The sequence below is a fragment of the Halichoeres trimaculatus genome, unplaced genomic scaffold (assembly GCF_033239565.1).
Source record: "Halichoeres trimaculatus isolate MK-OKI-2021-1 unplaced genomic scaffold, fHalTri1.1 fHalTri1_scaffold_7, whole genome shotgun sequence".
In the NCBI taxonomy this organism is placed as follows: domain Eukaryota; kingdom Metazoa; phylum Chordata; class Actinopteri; order Labriformes; family Labridae; genus Halichoeres; species Halichoeres trimaculatus.
In genome coordinates this window covers 14,540,037-14,563,217 of record NW_027437185.1, presented here as the reverse complement: position 1 = coordinate 14,563,217, position 23,181 = coordinate 14,540,037, and the positions used below count along the sequence as shown (strand labels likewise).

The following is a 23,181-nucleotide window of genomic DNA, read 5'->3' as shown; positions in this document are numbered from 1 at the left end:
ATGAGTACTTTAAATTAAAGTGAGTATGTTAGCAGAAAAGCGTTTGGTGTAGGTTTTCTTGGATTTTGGTTGATATAAATAAATGTAGCTAAATGTGTGCAGTCACTTTCTGTTCTCCTAACACATCTCCTAACCAATACAGGGATTTGAGTTAAGCTCTGTAAAAACTTCTTTTTGAAGTCAGCCAGCTGTTTGAACACTTTATTGGCTGCCAGGCTACTTAGGTGTGAACCTAAGTCCTTGGTGGACTTGGGTTTGGGGTAAATATATTCTGATCTGACGATGTGTGGAAAGTGGATTCATTTATTCCAGCTCTGGGGGCTTCTTGAGCTCCCTGGTGTTCTCTAACGGTGGTCACAGCTGACTGGCTTTTTTCAACACAAACTATGTTGTAGTGCTCTCTGCATTCACCAGTATGGGTTATAAGAATGGAAATGAGTCTGTGCGAGAAGTGTGTGGGAGATGATTGCAGTATATGCAAAGTAAGTATGTTAAAAGTGAACATAAGGCTGGCCATTCTGCCTCATGCCTTGGAAAATGAAATAATGGGTTATTTGCCAGTCAGTGATGCTCAACCAGCAAAGGCAAGTCTCAATGAAGGTTTAGTCAATTATTCAATGTACATCAAGAAATTGCACCAATGGACAGAAAAAAACACAGAAATGCAAAAATGATCAATTTCTTTGGTCAAATGTCGCTGTCCTGGTCGTGTATTCTTCGTCACCCGCTAATGTACTTGTTAACATACACCAGTCATATCCCAGCTTATAATGTATTCATAGACTACAGTGGTGGTCTCCTTAGAAGCAGTCTGGTTTTTCAATGGATTGATTAGTGATCCAGATCAGCCATGTGTGAAAGACTCTGCAGCATAACAACACAAGCAATTACTTTCCCATTGATTCACTCTTTTAACCCCAGAGATCTGCAAAGTAATGAAAACGGATGGACTTTCCCGAAAGCTGCTGCCTATTGTAACATTCATTAAAACACCTACATCTGAAAGTGAGTTATTCCTTTGATGAAGTGCTACCAACTCTGAGTTAATAATGCCAGAGGTGCACCACACACTCCACCAATCTGATGCAATAAATTTGAATGTAATAACTGTAAACTCTCAGTTCCTTGAAGTGAAAATCAAATGGCTCTTTACTTTACAAGACACCTGTTTCTACATGTCACAGCTGGTCTGCTTGTTTCACACTCAGGGAAAGATACGTAGCTTGAAATTGCTTTGTGTCATCTACTTTTTTAAGGATCAGGGTACTTTCAACTAAAAGCCGTGCTGCTGGTGAATTCTACACTTACTCGTCTACTGTTTTAGCACTGGTATTCACATAAAACACCGTTTATTTCCTTTTAAAGTTTTGTGAGATGAGAGATTGAACTTCTCACCCCATAAGCCCTCTAATGGACTTACAGTCAATCTGTAGCTGCTGAATAAAAATAGTTGACAGAAAAAAAAGACTGTTGTGTTGCCCAATGAGCCAAAATGCGGGCAGATGTTAAATGTTGTTGTATTGTTGTGATACTCAGCAGCACATGTATCCAAAAATCATTTTGTCACACAGTCAGAGAATCACATTAATCCTTAAACTTGCATCAAACATGACCTAAATCCACCACTTGAGTTTTGCTTATTACTCTAAAGCATTAAAAACCCTCTTATCTCCTATAAACCCAGCAGTACCGATCAAACCAGTGGCGTCAGGAACCTCTATTTTTGTTAGGGAAGTCAACGCAGTGTGTCATAACACAAAGGTCATGAGGGTTTAGGGGACGTGACTGCCGGATGTTTCCCAGCATGCTGGGCCAACAGTACTGTGAAGACATCTACAGTTACTCCTTCACAGTAGGTGTGACATCTAATCTATCAGAGATAACCTTTAGGCGCCAACAATAACCGAGTGGCCTCACAGTGAAGGCTTTATGATTAGAAGTGATAGCCCCTGAGGTGAGAAATGGGTTGTCTCTGACATCTTTATCCTGCAGTTTCCTTGTTGAATTTAGACCTTTTGGTTCTTTGGTCTTTACTTTTTTGATTTCATTCACCTCTGGAAAAAAAAAAAAAAAACAAATCCCCCAAAAAAAAGTAGTTGTAAGAAGGATGTAACAAGAAAGCTACAGAACAAAATAATTTCCCCTCGCTTGTGTGAGCCCTAAAATCTGCCGCTCCATCAATTTCTCTGCCTCTTTACAACATAATGGGGTGTCAGACACACTATGGCAAGTCCTTTGATTACCTACAGCGGTCAATGCTGCAGCCCACGTTTGTGCCAGTAAATGCAGAGCATGAGTGCAGACAGCGTGTATAATAGTATTACTTCTTGGGAGCAAAACATGAAGCTTTAAAATCAGTTTTAAAGAAGCTAAACTGTGTTCTGGTAAGCTGAGCCACACAAAGTCTTGGATCATTTTAACTGCATCAGAATGCTTGCCCAAATGTACAGATAGGAAATACAGAGCTGTCAGTCATTTTTGTGCGTACTGTTTTTTAATCAAGATAAAAAAGTCAATTTTGACAGCTACTGCATTTTTAAGTATTTAACTGTGAAGTTTCGGTTTAATCCATTTGCAACACCTCCCTGCAAAGAGAGATGGAAAATTTTCAGAAAACAAACTGCCTTTCAGGTGTGTCAAACACATCATTCTTTAGCTGCATCTGCCTGAGGGGAAATTACCGGAGGAGAGTCCATGTCTGAAGGTTAATGGCCACATTTGCAGACTAGAAAAATGAGCCATGTTTGTTTTCTTTTTGGATTGGTTTTCTGTTGAGCAATTTGTCATCTAAATTGACAGAGTTTGGGAATCATTCGTGCTGACTGGTCCAGTTCCAGAGCTGGTTAATGGGAATAAATTGGATTCCTTTTATGCAACATGAAGTGCATCAGTGCAACTGCACCCATGCTCCTACAGTGTGTTTCTACAGTCTGAGCGGTACATGCTTAAACACAGACTCATAAAGTCCTTGAAATCTGGCTGACATTAAGAAGAACCAAATGTAATTCACTGGGTTTTTATGCTCTGGCTAAAATATTTTTTTTCCCTTCCAGGAAGAATATTATTAGATCACGCTGTCTGAAAACAATAATAATGCCACTTGTTATATAATAGTTTCTTTGTGACTTTTTAAGAGTTGCCTAAGGGTAACATTGTGGAGCCACTGTATGTCATCAGGAGCAATAACTCAAGTACATAAATGTATGAAAAAAAAGAAAAATAAAGAAAAATGACTTAACTTTAACTCGGGCTCATGCTAAAGCACTTACATATCTTTTTTTATCCTTTACAGAAAAACTGGAGCAGACCTGAGGACCACTTGGCCTTAACATCTTGAGGCTTGATTCACAAAAGGATTTTAAGGCTTCTCTGCACACTAAAACAATGCAAATGAGACAAAAGAATACTGAAACTCAAATTCACCATGATTTGTGCTGCAGAACACACTGAACATTTTCTTTCATTTAAATGAACACTAACACATTTTGATGCACAGTTCTTCTCTGTCTACTGGAATGAACCCCTAAACATTGGGACTGACAGGCGTGCAGAGTAATGACTTTTTTACCATCTGCTGGGCGTTGGCGTTAATTGCAGCAGTACTATAAGATGTCTCAATCAAACCTTCTAGCAATCATGAGGACATTTCTTGTTCCGTTTATCTAAAAATGATAAATCTGTTCACACCTTTTTGACATGAAGATAGTGTGAAACTGTTATCTGTGACGTTTTCATTTCAAGAAACTTGTTCTTTCTGTCTTCCTCCTGGGAGAGAGCTTTCTTATACACAGTGAAATTCATCACATAAGTCATGAATAAACAGGTAACCCTCTTTATTTGGCTTATCATCTCTTTGTGGGCAAATCTGAGCTTTAAAATTTGAGGATTAATGCACACGTCAAAGCTCAGCAAGTAGAGGAAAGGGTGATGTTTTGCCTCCTCAGCCAGCCACAACACAACAGCAAACTACCACACAGAGTTTCAAATCTTTGTAAAGTTTCTGCTTTGTGGATACCATCAGGTTATATGCTTCGTAAACTAGACTCTGAGATGACACAGTTAGGAGAGGACAAATTACAAAATTTGGTGTTTAAATAAATCTATGATTTTTTAAGTCAGCGTGCTAACTTGCTTAAATTGGTACACTGAAATCTTATCAAGTGTTTTCTTCTTGTTTTCAGAAAAAATGTCTTTTTAGACTTGCTTTGAGCCTCTTTCACCTGACCAGTCCAGAAACATTGGGGCAAGAGAAATGTGCTTGTCAAGATCAGAGTAATGTCTCAAGACAGGCACACTTCTCTTATCCCAGTGGCATTTTTTTTTACTTGTTACAAGCAATTTAGACCTCATTTTTGTAAATAACTTGAAATAAGTCATTTTTGGACTGGTCAGGTGAATGTGGCTTATTTTAAGTCTAAAAATACATTTTTACTGAAAAAAAGACAAAAACACTTGATAAGATTTCAGTTTTTTTGCAGTGCAATCTTGAGGCTAGGCTGATAAAATGTTTACAAACCTGTCCATGATTAGCTTGTCCAATGATTACCATGTTCATGATGCAAATTTAAGCACGCTATAAGACAAATGAAATACTGACAGAAAGTTGATGCTTGATAAAAAAAAACAGAGACACCAGAGCTATAAACCCTGAGCATCATTGTCTTTAATTAGTGTTATATTTTTGCCAACCCATGAAATATCTTGTTGAGACACGTCCCTGTGGATAATTGCACAAATCTGTATGTGAGTCTCTTTATGTTTTACTGCCCTAAGTTTTAAAATTCTTAGCATATTCATTTTTAATATCAATAAAAAAAACATGCTTCCTTTAAATTCACAAGGCTAAATAATCTAGTGTGATACTTTCAGCAGATGTTCAGTGAGATGTAAACACATTATTCCCCCCTTCTTCCTTCTTCTCCCTCCCTCACTGCTAAGCCCTGTTATATCGCCATGTTTACTGCATGTTGACATGGAAAATATTTTAGGGTGAAATAGTAATGATTCATATATACACACAGTCTCACTGCGCTCTCTGTTTGTCTTTAAACTTCACTTTTCCCCAAATCGTGTATATAAGCCATGTTTAGAAAGGAGAGATCACTTGGTTTCTCACTGCCTGGAGTCTGAACTACTGGGATTTATATGTCTATAAAGATGGACTTGCTTTTATTCTCTAGATTTTCTTCAAGAGCTGGAGTGTGTGGACAAACTGGGACTGCTCACACAAACTGAACATGCTGGACATTGGAGATTACGATCTGGCGAGTGTCTGAGTATTAAGGAATTGAGTTGTGTTGCTTTAATTTTTCTACGATTCCTGGTACAGCTATCTGTCAGGAATGGAAGTTTTCAAGCTATGAATATTTTTTCTGAGCCAAAAATGTGAGAGCAGCAACTGGATAAAATCAAAGGAAAGATGAAGAATTTCAAGTGTTTTCCATCAACCTCCAAAGAGCACAAAAAAACAAAAAGGTTGTTCAATGTCTTCTAGGCTGAAGGACAAGGTACACGATTCCTTTCATCACCTGTATGCGTGTGTCTGGAGTGTGTGCCGATGTTTACACACAACAGCAGGTTGGTAATGTAGAGCTGAAGCACTGGGCATGACGACATGGCTCCAGGCTTGACGTTCTCTGCTGCCGTTTACTAAACAGCCTGGATAGGACACGACTGTTTTAGTAAATACAGAGGTGTGTGTGCTACTTAGTGTGTGTTTTGGGTTGATTTGGTACCAGTACGGTTAGCTATCCATTCAGGTAGCATTTCTCTAAAGTGAAATGGTGCATCCACTCACTAAACCTGCACAGATACATAACCTGTGAGTCTTTACCGCTTCAGCTCAACAGTTGTGAAAGATTTGTGAAATCTGTTTTGAAAAGCTATAATCAGGACAGCTCCTACAAACAAAAGCTTCTCATGCATGGCAGCTCAGGTATAATCCTCTCTGTCTGAGTTTATATTATAAACACCACACACACTGTAAGCCCTGCACCTCACAAACGCGTACCCACACGCACGCATAAACAATATACGAGTGTGGGTGCGTTCCGTTAGATCGACAGGTGTGTGGAAGACTGCCACGAGCCAGGCGGCAGGTGGAGATGAGGATTTATAGATTTTAATCGTATCACTGTGTTGAGCAATAATTCTACTGCCTAAGGCGAGGAAGGTCCACAGCTACAGTAACATGTGATTGATGGATGCTGTGCTGGGTATCCCTGAATCATTGAGAAACTACCACCTTTCATAAAACAACTATTATAGCTTAGGCTCCAATAAGAAACATCTTAATTCTGAAACTGCAGGCACTCTAAGGTAAAAGAAACAAAGTTATTATGCAGGATTTGCTTCTTATCGTCTACAAGGGAACAGATAAAGCTAGATGAGAAGAAATGCCAGAAGGAAAAAATGTTGCACCAGTTTGATGTCTTTGGATAAGCTACCAGATAAAGAAATATTTGCCCCTCATTAAGAAACAGAAAAACAGAGAAGGGGAGTTCCAAAACATTCAAAGGTGTAAAGACTTATCAGTTTCAATGAAAGCTCCTTGACTTTGGTTTCAGGGAGTCGGTCACGTAAATCCCTCAGGTTTTACCGTTTCTTATCTGGAAAGCTGCATCTGGAACAGCACATTTTCCCTCTGACCCTGTCATCCCCATCCATGGTGTGATTAACGGCTGCAAATTTGCATCAATTTGAAACTGTCTAAGGAAGACAGCAGAGGGTGATGTGTCTGCTGTTAATGAAGCAGTCTACAAGACAAAAGCCCTATAATGTTTCTTTTGGCAGATCCACTTGCATGGGATCAACAAGGCAAATAGCCACCCCTGTTCTTGATACCACATCTTTCACCTGTCAGCATTAAGTCTGAACAAGATATGGAGAAAAAACAAACAAAGTTGGCAGCACAGACCATCAAAAGTGCCAAGACGATAGCTGGGATAGCAGTGTGACATGTTGGGACAGCGATTCTTCTCATATTCATAGGGCTTTTCTCTTTTGTCTCCACTTTTCTCTGCTGATCTCCCAAGTCTTTCTCTTCTTCCTTTAATAAAAGCTCCATCCTTTTAGTATCTGCAGGAAAACAAGATCTATTTGCATATGAATTTGGCACAGTCATGTTTCCCAGAAAGAGTGCTGAGGTTTATGGCGCGATGCGAGGCAGTACATACCAAACAGTTAAATCAGATACGAATAATAAAGCAAAACTTTGTGATCTGAAAGCAACCTCTTTGCTTGTTTTAAAATCAGTTATGCAAATTTGAATGGGGTGACCTGTTAACCTCCAACCACTAATGCACTTTGTCACTTGTGCCAGATTGTTAAATTCCACTTAATGTAGTTCTGAGGAGTGTGCTCCTTCTTTCTTTCTCTCCCTGTGTTTCTTTCTGTCTTGTGTTTAGTGTAAATTGTTGTCATGCTGCCTGTGTTTCAGGGTAAATAAAGGCCCAAGGGTGATACCGATCAAAGAGTTTATATCATTCTGTATAACAAGACAACTTCATGAAAAAGTGAACCCCAGGTTGGAGTTTGGAAAATTCCATTCATCACCGTTATACAACTGTGACTAATAGAAGTTAGGAAATAACTTATATCATTGGAAAGTTTCAGAACTATTTCAGTAAAGCTTAAATTATGATTTTCTACTGTATTCAATGACATTAAAAAAATGTGTTCCGAGTATTTAACTGTGTGTTTTATCTTTAAAACAAAATCATCTAAAGGATTTTAACTTGTGGTGTAATGTATTTAATATGATGCAGCACATCTTCAGTAATCTAAAATGAAACTACTGCTCCACATATGAATTCATGTATTTACGTAAAGCATGTGCATCCCACTTTACAGTTTTACAGTTTTTAATGCTTCTATTTATGCTTTTTTATTTGCTTTATCTGAAATTACTTTATGTATTCTGGGTCCACTTTAATTTGCCGATACAGACCTAAGAAGACGAATGTCTGTAAAGTTTGGTCCTGTTTATGTACACAAGTGAATAAAGCTTCATACACACATTTTTCTTGTACAGTTTTTATTGTTTTGCTTTTAATTGCCTGTCAGAAGTGTAATAGTTTACATTATTTAAGTTTACCCTCTTATTTTGCCTAGGGGTCCACTTTAAATAAACATGTTGTAAATAGTATAGGGTGATATTGTTTATTTGGCAGTCAGTTCATGCTTCAGCATTTTTATAGCTTTTCTCAGTTGCTCCCTCTCCCCACCTAAACCCACTTGCATCCTGTCAGCACTATCTGTGTATAGATGGTGTGACAGACAGGGATTTATTTCAGTGTTAGGCGTAGCGGAGAGGGGCAGCATGGGAATGTAGATCTTTACCGTTTAGAAGAATCAGTTAACTATCCATCACACAAAGATCAGGTTTCACCGACATGCAGGTTCGACACTACTGGTCATCGTTTTTCTGACAGGGCTGTTTTCTGTCATCGGGTGCTTACTGCATTGCTTGTTCTGCCTTTGTTTTTTACAGAGGGGGGTGACTTTTAGGCTGTATAATAAAGGTTGACTGAGAAATACAATGGTAGAATTTCAAAAGCTTTTAATCATATTAAAAAAACACATTGTAGATAGAATACATTACAAATCCACTTTGTACAATAATAGTAAAATACCAACAAACCCAAAATACAAATGTATAACATTTCACAACAAAATCAAGCAAGGTTTAACTTCTGTATCAGTTGGTCAATCAGATACTTGAGTTTAGTAAAAGCAATAAAATAAACTCTTAACTGTGTTTTTTGTTATTTTTCTTAACACAGAGAAACTTCACACAGTATGTGGTGTAATTGATGTGCTTGTCTGGGCTAAATATGCTGTCTGAGCGTGGTAAAGTCGATACCATCAAAGAATTACAGAAAGCTGTGTGGAAAGACCTGACGTCAGCAGATCAGATCGAGGATCAGTTGGTAATGAGTCAGATCTGATAGAGACTAGCTTAACTTAGAATAAGAGCTGACTGAGGATCTGATAGCACAACTGACTGCTGTTTCAGGGAGTGACACTTGTAGTCCATTGCTGCTGACTCAGCTGTTCCTGTGGGAATCAAAGCCCTGTTACTTAGCTGTCACACGCTATAGTGATCTGGAGTGTCTCAGTCAGCGCAAACATACTGTGTGTGTGTGTGTGTGTGTGTGTGTTTTAGAGTATCACTCAGAACAAAGCTTCTCTAGAACAAAAGTGACCAGACAAGTTCAATGAGTCTTTTTTCAAACTTAACTCTTCACCCTCACTGTCTCATTACACCTCTGTGCCCTCACGATGATAGATGATTCCTGTTGAACCCAGCGAAGGGTAAAAATGCCCGCTGGAGCCACTGTACTGGCTGAGGATTGGACTGGTGTAGCTTAGAGAGGAGTGGGTGGGTGAGGAGGAGAGCACAGGGGGAGCTGGGACTTGTGGTACCCACTCTGGGCCCCCTGAGTTGGGGGAGTAGCTGCTGAAGCTTCCTGGTTGTGGGGGTCGATGAGGCCCATCTAGAGGAAGATTGATCTGCAGGGGTCGGCTTAGACCATCACCCCCCACTTCGTTAGCTGCACCGGCTGTCACTCCAGACATCTCAGATAAGAAGCTGCTGAGACAAGGTGTAGGACCTGATGATGAAGGGGAGGGGATCCTGTCATCTGCGGGGGAGATGCTAAGGGACGCTGGGTTGCCAGAGTGTTTGGGGCTGCCTCTCTCGCTGTCACCTGAATCTTGAGCTCCGCCATCACCTCCAGCCAGGGAATCTGACTTCCTCTTCCTTTTGCGACGGAAATTTCCATTGTCAAACATCTTTTCACAGTTTGGGTCAAGAGTCCAGTAGTTGCCTTTGCCTGCAAATACAAACAGAGAATTTGTGAAGCTCAAATAAAATCAAATAAAAACATTACAACATTGCAACACCTCAAGAAATCACTTGAGAAATCCTATTTTAAAATTGAGAACATTAAATAAAATATGATTTCAGCATTTAATTTTTTTTGTCCTGGTAAGAGATATTAAAAATAAAGGAAGGAAAGGAAGTTGAATTCAGCATTTACCTGGGTCATCCTCATCTCTTGGTACTTTTTTGAAGCAGTCATTAAGCGACAGGTTGTGTCTGATGGAGTTCTGCCAACCTGCTTTGCTCTTGTTGTAGAAAGGGAAATTGTCAGCAACGTACTGGTAAATCTGACTCAAGGTCAGTCTCCTGTCTGGTGCTCCATGGATAGCCATTGCAATGAGAGCTGAGTATGAATATGGTGGTCTGACCAGCTTCATTAAGTCTTCCTGTGAGGGGAGGGAGAACCAGCTCAGCTCTCCCCCTGGGCCCCCAGCCCCAGCAGGACCCAGGTAAGGCCTCTGCATGCCGTAGTGCTGCGGGACAAAGGGAGGGCCAGGGTTGCCAGGTGGGCCAGTAGTGGCCAGGTACGGCGGCGTGTTGATGCCAGAGCCATTGAACCAAAGGTAAGGGTTTGGAGAGGACGTGGTGTAGTCGCTCAAGTCGTAGGAGGTCGGCGTGGTGCGCTGAGGACTCGGCAGTGAGGGAGGAGGGTAGTAGCAGTCACTGTACATGCTGAGCTCAGGGGGCTCCTGGCCCAGGCTGGGAAACTGTGGGCCACATCGAGGAGGAGACTGGCCCTGGGTCTCAAAAGAAGACATTATCAAAATTCTTCTCACCTTCGAGTGTCTCTTCTTTATTCTTCAGTTTTCCTTCAGTTCTTTGACAAACTTTTTCTTTCTCAAGTGAAGCCGTTCGTAATAAAAAAAAAGTCTTCTTCTTGTTCAGATCTGATTGCAAGCTGCTGAGCCAAATGATGGTCCTACTGCTTCCATGTGACTCCTCTCCACCCCTTTCTTGTCTGTTTGCCCTTGCTGTATGTCAAGATGTCACCTGTCATACCTGCTTTATCTGTTCCCCTGGAAACACCCCCTGCCTGCTTTGATTGGTTGTTTTCTCAGGTGAGTATTCTGTTCCTGCTTTCTCTGTGTTTTTCCTGCTGACAGCTAATTTAGTTCCTCCGGGGGGGTTTGTTCACTCTCAATTAAATAATTTTCCACTCCAGCAGATTCTTCAACATTAATGATGTTAGTCATCCGTATTTTGGGTTAATAATGATGAAAATTCAAACAGACTGAAGTAATGTTATTTGGTGGACTGAAAATATGCACTTGGTTCATTCTGTTTTATGGGTGATATAATGGACAATTTGCACATAGTAAAGATCAGTTCATTATTCAATGAAAGAGATACAATTGTGTTAACATCCTGGCAGTTTTTCACATTGAATATTTTCGATATTTCATGATAGCAGGACTGACATTAACATTAGGCTTTTATCACTGTAAAATTTCCGTAAAGCCTGGGATACACATGAAATAAAAGATTGTATAAAAAAAATCTGTCAAGAATCCTTTCAAACCAGCCTCTCACTTGCTCTTGTTATATCTAGCATTGTGGTGAATGATACATGTCCATCCTGTTAGGTGGCCTTATAGCTGACAAGATTTAATCATACATTTAAAAATCAGGAATCACCGTCAAGAAAGTGCAGCACAAAAAGGAAAAATACCTAAACATTTACAAACTGTAGATGTCTTGCACAATATATCAAGCTTCTTCAAGTATTTAGAAAAGTGCTACGTCAGCCTGATCACTTATTAAAGTATTTGGATCTGCATTAGTAATGCAGGCTTTTTTTGTTCATGAGAAATGCAAAGTACCAAACTTCAAGAGCAGAAAAGGTCGTATAATCTCCTGTGAAACTTACTTGGATTACCCCTGCTTCTTGGAAGGCCTGTGAAGTAATCTATGATTGACAGGTTGTGCTGAATGGGTCCAGCTCCTCTGCTTGTAGTCAGTGGCAAACAGGGGAATCTGCTGTCTTTCTTCTTCTTGGCTAGCAAAGCTGAAAGAAAACAATTTTGTGTTTTTATCATTAAACCATTTATAGAACTAAAAAAAAGAGCAAAATATAAAAGTAATCTACCGTTAATAGGAATGAATCAGCAAAATCTGGTAGGTTTGGCCAATTAAGTAGCAAAGGACTACTTTTTAATTTATTTAATTATTTTTTCACAGCTGCAATGCACTTAATTCTACTTTCCTTTTAATTCCTGCAGTTTGACTAGTAGCACATATCTTTCATTCTTAAACAATTAGGAAGCTAGCTCAGTTGTCAGAGTTCGTTTATAATAAACGAAATAAAAGTATCACAGGGAAATTACCTAGCAGGATGTTGTATCATCCCTCTTTGGTACTGAGTCTGCGCACTTACCGTTTTTCAAACAGTGGAGCTACCTCGCGCGAGACCTCCTTCAACCTAACGTACGCAAGAAAGACAATTCACCGTAAGTTTGGCTTGTTTTGGTAATGTGCAAGATGTGCAGCATGTAATTTTGTTAATATCCCCAATGTGCAGTTTTACAAAACGTCATTTCAATTAAGAAGCTGAATTTATTCGAAACCTCGACAGTTACTTTACTCTGTTACCTAAGCTAAGTATTTCGACCTAGCTTCCATTGAACGTTAACTATCTCACTAAAGGTAACCCGAATTGCCGTCACAACTTCGCATCAGACGGTGTCTCCTGACGGCAACAAAATTATTTAGTTTTAACGCAAAAAAAAAAAAAAAAAAACTACTCACCAACACCTTTTAAAAACAATGAACTGTTTAGATGGCAGATTCTTCGCTCCCTGACCTCTCGCAGGACATTAACCAGGTTGTTATGGAGCTCGACGAGGATCTGGAGCGGATGATAGAAAACGTTGAAACCATATCAGGTAACCATCGACCAGCTTGAACTGTTGCATTGTGTTTCACTTCAGTGAGTGTTGACGTATTTCGAGTGACGGACTTCTTTGGCATCTAGCTTTAAATTAACATTTAATTGTCTAACATGGAACTGCACCTGTGTCTTTATTTTCCTGCAGTTCAGTTGACCTGGATGGCTTATGACATGGTGGCAATGAGGACCAGTCCAGACCTGGAGTCCTCAATGCAGAAACTGGAAGAAGCCTGTGACAGATGCAGAGCTGCTGTGTTTGGGGAAGAGCAGCCAGATGATGGCGAAGTCCCTGATCCTATGTGATGGAACAATTAGAGTTCTTGGTTCATAAGAATAGTGCACTGAAATTGAAAGATTGGTTGATAGAGTCCATAAAACAAGCTGTAACTGTTTTGTTTGATATTTCTTGCTACAATATCCAGCCAGGACTGCAGCTCTTTGAGTGTTGTTTATATAAGCACGCAAATTCGGGTTGCTTTGTTGGTATAGAGTTCTTCTCTTGAATAAACAGTTAAATAAACCAGATGAAATTGTGTTTTGTTTTATTTGAGACATGACCGGCTCCTCTTCTCCATTGTTCTGATGTTTGTACATGTCTAACTTCAGGTTTGATTAATGTAGCATTTACAGTTTCATGAACTGTTGTTGATAAGGTCTGTTTTGCCTCTGTGTAATGTGTTTTTCAGATGGAGACAACAGAGAAAAGCTTAACACAAGCTGCTCCAACTGCCCGCATAGATCTGGACTACATACTGAAAGAGCTGGACTCCTTGTTGAACTGCATGGATGAACTGATATGTAAGTATGACTGTTTATTCCTGTCATCTCCCTTCATAACCCCCAAAATGTCAGGAAGCATCAATTCTGCCAGCAAAATGATCTTGATGTTCGATTTGCAAATATGCAAAGCACATGATGTAACTGTAACACCAGATCTGTAATGTGATAGCGAAAAGTGGATTTTGCGCACCAACTGCTGCGCACTTTCACCTTGCTTGTATGTGTCAAGGGTGCAGAGTTACATGATGCTACATGATGTCTGTCAGATCACACTTTGCTGATGGGTAGATAGGAGCAACTGAAGGATTTCACACACAGATGTCCATCGGGAGATTTGATGTGAAGTATGATGTTGCAACATCTTTCTTGCTAAAGGGGACAGTTGCGGGCAAAGAAGCAGTCAAAATCTGCTTGAGAAGTCTTACTCGATCAGGGCTATCTTTCTATACCTTCACTGCTTGAGGCCTGGAAAAAAACAACAGCTGTTCATAAAGTATTTAACATTTTAAGAAGAGAAAAATGTGATACTTTGCAATTTGTTTTGACACCACATGTAGTACACCAAGCAGGAAAATTCTGCTTTACCTAATCCTTTCAACAAAAAAGACTAAAGACATGCTCAAACAGATTTCAAACTGGGATTTTAAGCAGCTGTTGCCATTTTCAGAGGGGAAAACTCGACACTTAAATGTATTTATTTCCCTCGTTCTCTCACGCTGTCGTACAATTTATTAACTTCTGCCTCACCCCTGTCTTCTAATTGTTTCAAGTACTCCAGCTGTGAGCAGCTCCTCTTCATTTTGCATTGTGAAGCAATAACACCTTCTGAACATCACACTCTCAAAATATCAATCCAATTTAATCTGCTCGCAGACTTTTTTATTCTTATGCAATTTTGTCATACTCGGTGGTGAGCCCACTCCTGTGTTTAAAAAATGTTTTTGTTTTTTTTACACTTGCACTTCGTCTTTGCATCCCTCATGGGGATGTTCATGTTCACATAAAGGTTGTTTTAGACGCCTGAAGACCTCTGGCAGTTGAAGAAGTTATTTGTTTTCTGTCTACAGTACGAACCCAGCTGAAGCTTTGTGATCTGATCACTTGTGTTGGCCACCCTGACAAGCTGGCACTCCTGACAGTCCAAGAGGAAACACTGAAGCAGCAGCAGCCGCCAGCATGGCGGGAAACTGAGGTACGATAGACACAAGTAAAACTGCATATCTGCAAAAACATACTTTAATATAATATACAAAACCATTTCCACTTCAGGAAAACATTTCCTTGTGTTCCTTCAACTGAAAACACAATCATGGTTAACAAAAAGAGAAATGAAAACACCAAGGAACACTGTGAAAATTGTGACATATGTGCAGATGTTGTCATACTTCTTAACAAGCCACGAGGGCACATTGGAGCTTCTCAGCATAGAAAAACACCCACATTAAGCTAGATGCTGGTATTGGTCAGAATCCCGCAGGGTGCAGCAGACAGCAGTGGTTGTGTGCTTCAGAGCTCTGGTCCGTGGCATCAATGAGCAGCAGTGGAGTGTGTGTGTGATGGGTAATCATCTCCCTCACCCCAGGGAAACTCTACAGCACAGCAGCAGACAAAAAAGATGACAGGGACCTAATGACGCAGCGCAATACAAGTCTGCATCAAACGCTCCCAGAGGCGTCTCAAGATGTGAACTTTTTCAGTTCACTTTGACTGAACACAGACTGCCTTTTTTCACTTTTTAACATTGTGGATAATGGCATCATTTTCAGCTTACCTTGTTATTGAGGCCATTGCCCAGAGAGTAGGAGTTGCCTTGGTTACGGATTTTAATGTTGAAAACCTTATCTTGTTTAAGCAGCATTAGGGTGTACGGATGCTCTTCTGAACTTTTTGAGCTGTCTCTCACTAGAAATGCCCCATCCTGAACACAGAAGAGATCACAAAGACTCAGTGGGAAATGATGATTAAAATCCATGCTGCTTCACAATTTGGTGAATGTGTGTGTGTGTGTGTGTGTGTGTGTGTGTGTGTGTGTGTGTGTGTGTGTGTGTGTGTGTGTGTGTGTGTGTGTGTGTGTGTGTGTGTGTGTGTGTGTGTGTCTCCTCTAGGTACTAAAGAGATAGGATACTTGAGACTGTAAGAGGCAGCATCTGACCTCGTTCACATCTCTGAGAGCTTCTTCAGCTTGATGTCTGGTCATCTGTCCTCCATACCAGCTGGGATCCAGATCTGGTGTGGACTGGAATTAAACAGGCATGTAAGGATTATGTTGAGTAAAACAGCAATGTCCCCTGTGCTGTCTTTTGCAGTGAGAGAAAGATGTGTTAACACCGTTCTTTTGAACAACACTGCCACCTGCTGTTTGTTTTAGAATGTGAGGAAACAAAATGTATATTAAGGAATTCAACATGTAATCCTTGTTCTCATTGTGGTTCCTCTTGGAGTTCTTACCTGTCTTGGTTCTGGTGGTGGACTGTTCATTTTAGCTGCCTGTGGAGGCACTGGAGGGGCTGGAGTAGGTTTACTTGTTCTAAAAGAGCAGAAGATTAAATGGAAATGATTAAAAAACGTAAACATTCTCTTTAAACCTAGTGATGAACTATTTTTCCACACAACTCTCACAGTTTTGATCACCTGCTGGAAACCTCTGAGGGTGTTGGGGGTTTTGGTTTGGAAGCCTTTCTGAAGGATGAAGTGAGACTCTTTACAGTGCTGCCCTCTAGTGGACAGATAATAGACATGCATAACTATGTGGGTGAAATTGTTGAAATGAACCCAGATACAGAGCTGTACATACTTGATTTCTTTATGTCATTCTTAGATGAAGCAGGCTGCCTGGGCTTCTTGCTCCTGTCCACAGGTTGACTGGGCTGGCTTGCTGTCGCTGCCAAAAGAAAAACACATCACACAATAAACAAAAATCATCAGCTTAATCATAGTTTGGATAAGTTAATGTGGAGTAGTTAGATACAATGTCCACCTGGTGCTTTTGGAGGTCTCTTAGTGGCATTATTTGATTTTTTTGGACAAGGAAGTGGAGGTCTCAAGACCCTCTCTGTAGGGGATGAGTCTGCTCACATACAGACATATATATTATTAGTAAAGCTTTTAGGGAAATCAAGACCTAATGTTGTCAAAGCACAGAAAAAAACCTTTCATAAGGTTGCATTTCTTGTCATGCTGAGTAACTGCAGTGATCTGTGTTACCTCTGTTGTTACCTCTGTTGTTACTGTCGGGATGTTTGGCTGCTCTGGGATGCTGAGGCGGTTTCACGGGGTCTTTAGACGGTATCTCATACTCGTCTGAACTGACTTCCTCTGTGTCATGTGACTCAGTCAGAGCACAGATGTAGCCATCCCCCCTTCTGTGCTGCTGCAGAGCCTCATCTTCACGATCACTTTCATTGTCCTGACCGAAGTGACACAAGCAGTGCAGTCAATTTGAGAATTAAGTTCTTTTGTTATCCTAGAAGTTGAATGACCTGTGGTATTTTAAATAATGTCATTGTCAGCTGCAGGTGAGATGTAACAAAAGCATGAATAATTTTTCAAGATCTTGTTTAAATATGACTTCACTTTGGCTAGACTAACATCGTGCATGCAGATCAGTATAGCCTGAAGACTATCTCTGTAAGGGGCCTTTAATGGCAGATACACCTGCACATCATCAGCAAAACAGTGAAAAGGTATACCACGCTTCTTAATAGGTTTTCACACCTGAAGTTTGATCATATAATGAGTTTTTCTTACTTACAAACTCATCTGAGTCCCACACTTCCTCTTCCCGGGCAAAAGCTGCAAAATGAAAGACAGTTGTAGACCCTTGTTAAGATGGTTTGTGTTAATTAATCTATTATAATCTTCTCATAACCTGGAGGCATGAATCACTAATCTATATGACAAAAGGCTTTTGATTTATTGGACAAAAATATCAATATAATAATTACACTTAATGGTCATTATAATAATTAGCAAGTCAAAAATGCAAATTAGGATTAGATACTGAAATCAAAAACTTCACCGTGATACAGACTTGATTCCTATTCAGTTCAGAGGCCTGAGATTGATAAGAGATAATGATGATGGACAATTTGATTGGTTACATTAAGTATAAGTTTTCAGTATATCTATTGAAAATAAAAATTCATTGGAACATTAAACAGTTTTATTACATGGTCCACAGGTGTTCCTGTTTGAGTGTGTGTATGCTCCTTGAGTTTCATGGTTATAAATATAAGTTTTATTTAGTCTTTGTTTCTAGACCCAACTTACTTAAACTTTAAAAAAATCTAATTTTAACATTTTTTGTTGTTTTTTAATTATAGTTTTGTTATAGCCTAACTGATATACTCAACAGTTACACTTGTTATCTCATTTTTAGAGGCTGTTTAACATCTACTTGACCGCACTGTGACACAGATCATACAAGGAAATCATTTTTTTTTAAAAAAGCACATCTCAGGTCACCAAAAAATTGATCACTACATATTTTCCCTACATAACAGTTTTCAATTTCACAACAATAGTTCTGAATAAGTTGTTCTTTACAGCACATAAAATCTAGATCTAGATGATATAGTATTTGATACAGATGTATTAATTTTTAACACGCAGATCTATATCAGTTGGTTGGAGAGCTCCTGTCCCTTACCTTGTTGAGGAAGCATCTGAGTCTTTGGTCTGCTCAAAGAAGAAGACAAATGAAAGTTAAACAAGTTTTTTGGTTAGTTAAACATTCAGTTAAAGCTGAAAAGGTTGATTCTCTTACTTGTGTCCAAAAGCCTTCATTTGTTCCCCCTTGCTGATTTGACTTTGGATTTTTGAGATTACCCTAGAGATTTAAAAAAACAACAACAATCAAGTGAATATCACCAAATGATGTTGTGGAAAAAGATCATACCTTTGCCTACATGACTTCTGTGAAACTTAATAACAGTTAATATGTGAAGGATTATTTGATGTTTAAGTTAGACTCACGGAACAAAAAGAACAGGGAAGACATGAAGGTCACCTTCGGTCAGTTTCTGCATAAATATTTGATTATCACAAAAGAAACAGAGGCACTGTTTGAAGGAGTACTTTAAAATTAAAAGAATAAAAAGTCTTGCAGAGGAATTGACGCACCTACCATGAACTGAGCTCCACTCATGCTGCTTTTCATCACTGCTTTATCACAGCCTGATAGATTCAGCTAAGGAAATGTGACACACATTTAGCTGCAGAGTTTTTATAAACAGTATGTTTGAAATTTTATCATTCAACAGTCATGAAGCAGGTTAGATGAAGTTTTGTTTATATTTAATGTGATATACTGCAGCAAACTGTTGATGCTAAAAGCAATATTTATCATAAGGTATTGTAAATCTTATTTCTAAAGTCTTTTTTAAAACCTCGTACAGATTTTTATTTACGTGCCCAATGTCTAGTTTTAGTTCAACTCAGCAGAAAAGTAATAAGTAAAGCTTTTAACTCTCACTACTCACCTTCCTCATGTAGTCAGCCAGACTTTGGGGATTCCATCCCATCACCTCTTTTTTGGAGGGAAGATTATTAAAATTCATGTTCGTCTTTTCAAAATATCACATTCACTGAAATGCAGACTTGTTGAGGAGCTTGAGAGGAAACATAAACCTGTTGCTGTGTTCTCAGCCTACCTTCTAAAGTGAAAGGTTAGACACACCAGTCTGCACTCTGGTCATCAGACTTGTAGGGGGACAGTTTCTGAACTACCTATTACATTAACCGCTGTTGAGAGTAGGAAGTTTCTCTGGTTATATAAAGATCTTGACAGATATAAATAAGTGCGTGCATACACTGCAGAGTTTAGCTACATCTAAAAAAAGAAGCTGTTACTTTCATTTCACACACAGCCATATGCGCTTATTTAAATTCAGCGGTTCATATTTTAATTTTATTTTTGCTTCTCAGACGCATTGCTTGTCAGTCATGTTGTGATGTCACACATGCTTTTTCCTCTAATCCACAACTTCACAGTGCCTGAAGCTGTGTCAGATCTTGTGTCTCAGCCTGTCCTGTGTCAGGCCTCATGGTATCTCACACCCAGGTGAGAGAGGAGGGCAGTGGGGAGGAGGGATGATCAATCACGCTCAGATCCCCCAGGCATGTCTGGGTGAATACATGAGTCCTCCTGGGGGGTCCTGGGGTGATCACCCCCCTCTCGTGTTTTCTTCTTCTGTCCTGATTGTGGAAACGCTCATCCCCTCATTAAAGACATGATACAAGTACACATTTTGTGATTCAGAATAACTATAAAACAGGAAGTGCAACACTTTTTGGCAAAGCATCAGATAGTGGAATGCAGTCTCAAAAAAGTGAAGTCCAATTTGGTACAAAAAGTGCAAATTTCACTGAAGTGAAAAACGTGTCCTATTCTTTTCCTAAAAGTGTTGTTTTTCAGGGTAAAAAGAACAAAAACAGTGAAGCAGCATCATCACATGGGACCAATGTGGAAACAGTCTTGTTCCCAGTGGAAAGCAGAGATAAGAGACCGGACTTCCAGTGGGGAGAAACCTTCATTAACACACAGCAGGACAGCATGGGAAATGCAGGACATCCCCACAAGCAAACAGACAAATGGGAACTATGGGAGGGGGCGTTTTGGTCAGTGTTTTGGTTGCGTTACTCCGCATGTTGTGGTAGTTTCTCAGCTTTTCGGTCCCTTCATGTAAAACAGTTCTCACGCTAGAATGTTAGAAGTATTTCTTAAGCAGTTTGGATGTTTTCTGTGATCAGCACCTGGAGCTAAAATGTCAAATTTGAAACATTAGGGAGTGTTTGCTTAAACAGAAGAAAGATGACTCCATGAGGTGTAATATTGTTGAGCTCTAGGAAATATGAAGTGACAGCACTTGATCTAGAGTAAAGATAATCAGGCTGTAATTCCTCACTTATCTTGTTATTTACAGCTTCTACAGTAACTGCTCTGTAAAGATAGTGACACAGCCCTCTTTCTGTTACACTCCCACCCCCTCAGCCTCAGGCATTATGAAGCTAATATCCACTCCATCACTCAATGAGCTGAGACAGTGGCAGATTTATGACACGTCCAGCTGAGAGGAAGATTTTTGGAGATACAGGGGGTAGAGGGAAGAAGGACGGGATGAATGGCTCCTCAGACACAGATAAGCCTGTGGGCGGAGAGAAGGCTTCTCTCAGACCTAATTACTTGCAAATTATGAGATTAGAATTGTGCTGGAATCCAAGGTGGAATGTAAGTCACACTTATTTATAACTTCCCTGGATCTATAGTGTGATATCTGAATTCTAATCTGACCCAGTTTTCTGAGAAATATATTGTGAGTTCAGTCAGATTGTCCTGTTACAGTCTGTCAGTGTGTTTCCTCTCCGGGGCTTTGATGTATTGTGATACATTTGCATTGCCTGTGGGATGCGACAAAGAATAGGATAGGCAGTGGGGTCCTGGATTAACAGGCCAAATACCTGGAAATACTCCCTGATTTGTCTTTCAAAGCCTCACTGCTCTTTGAATGAAATCAATACACATTGACATCAAAGTGATAGTGGATCAACTGCTGGATCAACATCTTGGTTAAGTGCGAAGTGCAGCATGTTATCCATGTAATCCTTTGTTAAGTGTATTCACTCCTTTCTTATTCTAAGAGAGGCCTGTGTGCTCTGTCATAAAATGTAAGGATCACAAGGTTTATCAGGTAAACTCACCAAATGTCTTATTGTAGCTATGTGTAAAGAAATATGAAAATACATGTATTTCCCCATTTTATTTAAGGTAAAAAAAACAACAACATTCATAAATAGACCATCAGTGATAATGTACAGAGACATAAAAAGGAATAAAAAGTGCAAACAGACATTTAACATCTCCACATTAGCCATCACTCAATTCTTTAAATGCGATTTAAAACTGCTAACATTAACTTTGGGCATTTTATTTGGGTCCTCTGTGTCTCCGTCTAAAGCTGTGTCCATCTCCGTCCCTCCTGGCGCAGACGTGCTTCACCACCACCTGGGAGCAGTCCTCACAGTTCACCGTGCAGCACCAGTGAAACTTGCAGTTGCAGCTGCTCACTACCTCCGTGCGCCTCTCCTCCACCTTCAGGCCGCAGTCATGACACAACCTGCGGCAGCTGCGTCTTTCCCACTGGCTCACACCCTCTGCATGCTGCACACACTCCCGGCCCTCGGTGCCGTACAGCCCCAGACTGATGTTCCTTTTGCAGTAGTCCGGGGAATCCTCCAGGTAGATTAGCTCCGTGGGTGCCACGCTGCTGAACGCATCCACGATGGCGCCTCGGTTGTCCGCGCTATTTCCTGCACGCATGCGCTTTTTGTCAATGTCTAGCTTCTGTGCTTGACTGTGCTTGATCTTCAGGTAATTTCCAATTTCTCTGAAATCAGACAGCTGTGTCCAGCAGGTTTGGACACTGCAGCTCTCAGACATACCGTGACACCTGCAGATGCGCTTCATTGTTGCCTTCACGGCCTGTAGAAAAACACGAAAAGTTACTACCTGCCCCCTTAACCCATGGTGTGTTCAGCAAATGCATGTGATGTGAGCACAACTCACCATCCGCCCGGCAGCATTGTTGTGCAGGTTGACAGCAGCCCTGGAGTCCTGACCAGTCTCCTGTGCATCCACGTACTGTTTAGAAATCCTCTCTCCAAAATCCACGTTATCACTGCAGCCACCCCACAACCAGCCACGACCACCTGCGCACAAAGTGTCACTGTAAACAGGTGACGAATCCTATCCCTTTACAGTTTTGGAGTGTCATAAAGCCAAGATTTATTAGGCTTACATTATATATTCATACTTTTGTTTCCTTTTTTTCAGTTTAGTGTCTAAAATCTTACCAATTTTTCCGTTCTTTGACGCATCGCAGCCGCAGTTATCCAAATCCCCCAGACTACAGTTCCTAGTCAGAGTGTACATGACCCCGGCTGCACTGATGGCGTGGACGAAAGATGACTCTCTGGTGGCTGTCGATTGTAAGATAAACAATAAAAACGAAAATTACTACGAATACTTAAATGCTGGTTTGTATTCTGCTGCTTTCACTTCTTTTTGACACAAATAATTTAAACAAGTTTTTGCCATCCACTATAACAAAATAGACACACTTTGTTTCTCATTTACATATTCACGTGCACTCTTTAATCTATTAAGAAGAGTTGCCCCTTACGAAGACGTTTATGTTCGTTTCACATTTTACGCAGGAATGATCTGTTTTAATCCAAACCTTAATCAATGTTTTGTATTTCAACCAACCGCGTCTGAGGCCTTTTAGCTGAGTTGCGCTGTCAGGACAATTCCATCTGTCCCATGCAAACTGATGTTTACACTCCTCAATCCCTCTTTCAGCGCCCGCTTGTACGCTTCTTGCGTATGTCAGATAGGCCTGCAGAGTGACACAACGTCATTTTTTCGTACATAAATGTGTACATAGGTTCCTCAAATGATAACACTCACAAGAAAAAGTCTACTAACCTTTGGTCCTGTCATGAGTAAGTTGCTCGCCAGCCTGAAAGGAAGGTCGATGGTGTTAAATTTAAGTTTGTAACCAGAGATAGAATGGATTAAACAGTGCAGTTGGTCTCTTACCAGGCATGCCCCGGACACATTTTGTACAAA

At 40.2% G+C, this 23,181-nt stretch overlaps 4 protein-coding genes across 5 annotated transcripts; 1 reads left to right on the top strand and 3 right to left on the bottom strand.

Moving 5' to 3' along the window:
- Positions 1–8,821: 8,821 nt before the first annotated feature.
- On the bottom strand, positions 8,822–12,707 carry foxi3b (forkhead box I3b). 2 transcript variants are annotated; one of them, XM_074673856.1, is made up of 4 exons: positions 12,632–12,707; positions 11,754–11,891; positions 10,044–10,629; positions 8,822–9,836 (listed from the first exon to the last, which is right to left on the bottom strand). In XM_074673856.1, the coding sequence occupies exons 3-4, from the start codon at positions 10,555–10,557 to the stop codon at positions 9,262–9,264; spliced, it is 1,089 nt and encodes a 362-aa protein (XP_074529957.1). In that variant the 5' UTR covers positions 10,558–10,629; positions 11,754–11,891; positions 12,632–12,707; the 3' UTR covers positions 8,822–9,261. The 2 variants fall into 2 exon arrangements, with proteins under 2 accessions (XP_074529957.1, XP_074529956.1); XM_074673855.1 differs by lacking the exons at positions 11,754–11,891; positions 12,632–12,707 and having other exon boundaries at positions 10,044–10,644.
- syce3 (synaptonemal complex central element protein 3) lies at positions 12,223–13,291 on the top strand. Its single transcript, XM_074673858.1, has 3 exons — positions 12,223–12,333; positions 12,663–12,768; positions 12,919–13,291. The coding sequence occupies exons 2-3, from the start codon at positions 12,663–12,665 to the stop codon at positions 13,074–13,076; spliced, it is 264 nt and encodes an 87-aa protein (XP_074529959.1). The 5' UTR covers positions 12,223–12,333; the 3' UTR covers positions 13,077–13,291.
- Positions 13,292–15,016: 1,725 nt separating this feature from the next.
- Positions 15,017–19,111, bottom strand: lcp2b (lymphocyte cytosolic protein 2b). The gene is made up of 14 exons (XM_074674788.1): positions 19,034–19,111; positions 18,679–18,741; positions 18,528–18,574; positions 18,319–18,381; positions 18,202–18,230; positions 17,305–17,345; positions 16,758–16,959; positions 16,531–16,620; positions 16,348–16,434; positions 16,185–16,269; positions 16,002–16,080; positions 15,706–15,789; positions 15,325–15,471; positions 15,017–15,142 (listed from the first exon to the last, which is right to left on the bottom strand). Exons 1-14 carry the CDS (start codon positions 19,109–19,111, stop codon positions 15,017–15,019), a joined length of 1,221 nt encoding a protein of 406 aa, XP_074530889.1.
- A 2,206-nt stretch (positions 19,112–21,317) lies between these two features.
- LOC141793296 (protein Wnt-8-like) lies at positions 21,318–23,171 on the bottom strand. The gene is made up of 6 exons (XM_074673857.1): positions 23,152–23,171; positions 23,038–23,071; positions 22,819–22,948; positions 22,404–22,529; positions 22,117–22,259; positions 21,318–22,032 (listed from the first exon to the last, which is right to left on the bottom strand). Exons 1-6 carry the CDS (start codon positions 23,169–23,171, stop codon positions 21,478–21,480), a joined length of 1,008 nt encoding a protein of 335 aa, XP_074529958.1. The 3' UTR covers positions 21,318–21,477.
- Between the last annotated feature and the right edge of the window lie 10 nt (positions 23,172–23,181).

What these genes read in the sequence shown, in the direction of transcription:
- foxi3b (XM_074673855.1), bottom strand. Translation starts at nt 10,644, where the DNA reads ATGTCTTCTTTTGAGACCCAGGGCCAGTCTCCTCCTCGATGTGGCCCA. An exon ending in AAGAGATGAGGATGACCCAG is followed by an intron (nt 9,837 to 10,043) that starts GTAAATGCTGAA and finishes TTGTATTTGCAG; the next exon opens with GCAAAGGCAACTACTGGACT.
- syce3 (XM_074673858.1), top strand. Translation starts at nt 12,663, where the DNA reads ATGGCAGATTCTTCGCTCCCTGACCTCTCGCAGGACATTAACCAGGTT. An exon ending in AAACGTTGAAACCATATCAG is followed by an intron (nt 12,769 to 12,918) that starts GTAACCATCGAC and finishes ATTTTCCTGCAG; the next exon opens with TTCAGTTGACCTGGATGGCT.
- lcp2b (XM_074674788.1), bottom strand. Translation starts at nt 19,111, where the DNA reads ATGAATTTTAATAATCTTCCCTCCAAAAAAGAGGTGATGGGATGGAAT. An exon ending in TGGCTGACTACATGAGGAAG is followed by an intron (nt 18,742 to 19,033) that starts GTGAGTAGTGAG and finishes ACATTTCCTTAG; the next exon opens with CTGAATCTATCAGGCTGTGA. An exon ending in CACCACCAGAACCAAGACAG is followed by an intron (nt 15,790 to 16,001) that starts GTAAGAACTCCA and finishes GTTTAATTCCAG; the next exon opens with TCCACACCAGATCTGGATCC.
- LOC141793296 (XM_074673857.1), bottom strand. Translation starts at nt 23,171, where the DNA reads ATGTGTCCGGGGCATGCCTG. An exon ending in GCTAAAAGGCCTCAGACGCG is followed by an intron (nt 22,530 to 22,818) that starts GTTGGTTGAAAT and finishes TACAATCGACAG; the next exon opens with CCACCAGAGAGTCATCTTTC. An exon ending in GTCAAAGAACGGAAAAATTG is followed by an intron (nt 22,260 to 22,403) that starts GTAAGATTTTAG and finishes CTTTGTGCGCAG; the next exon opens with GTGGTCGTGGCTGGTTGTGG.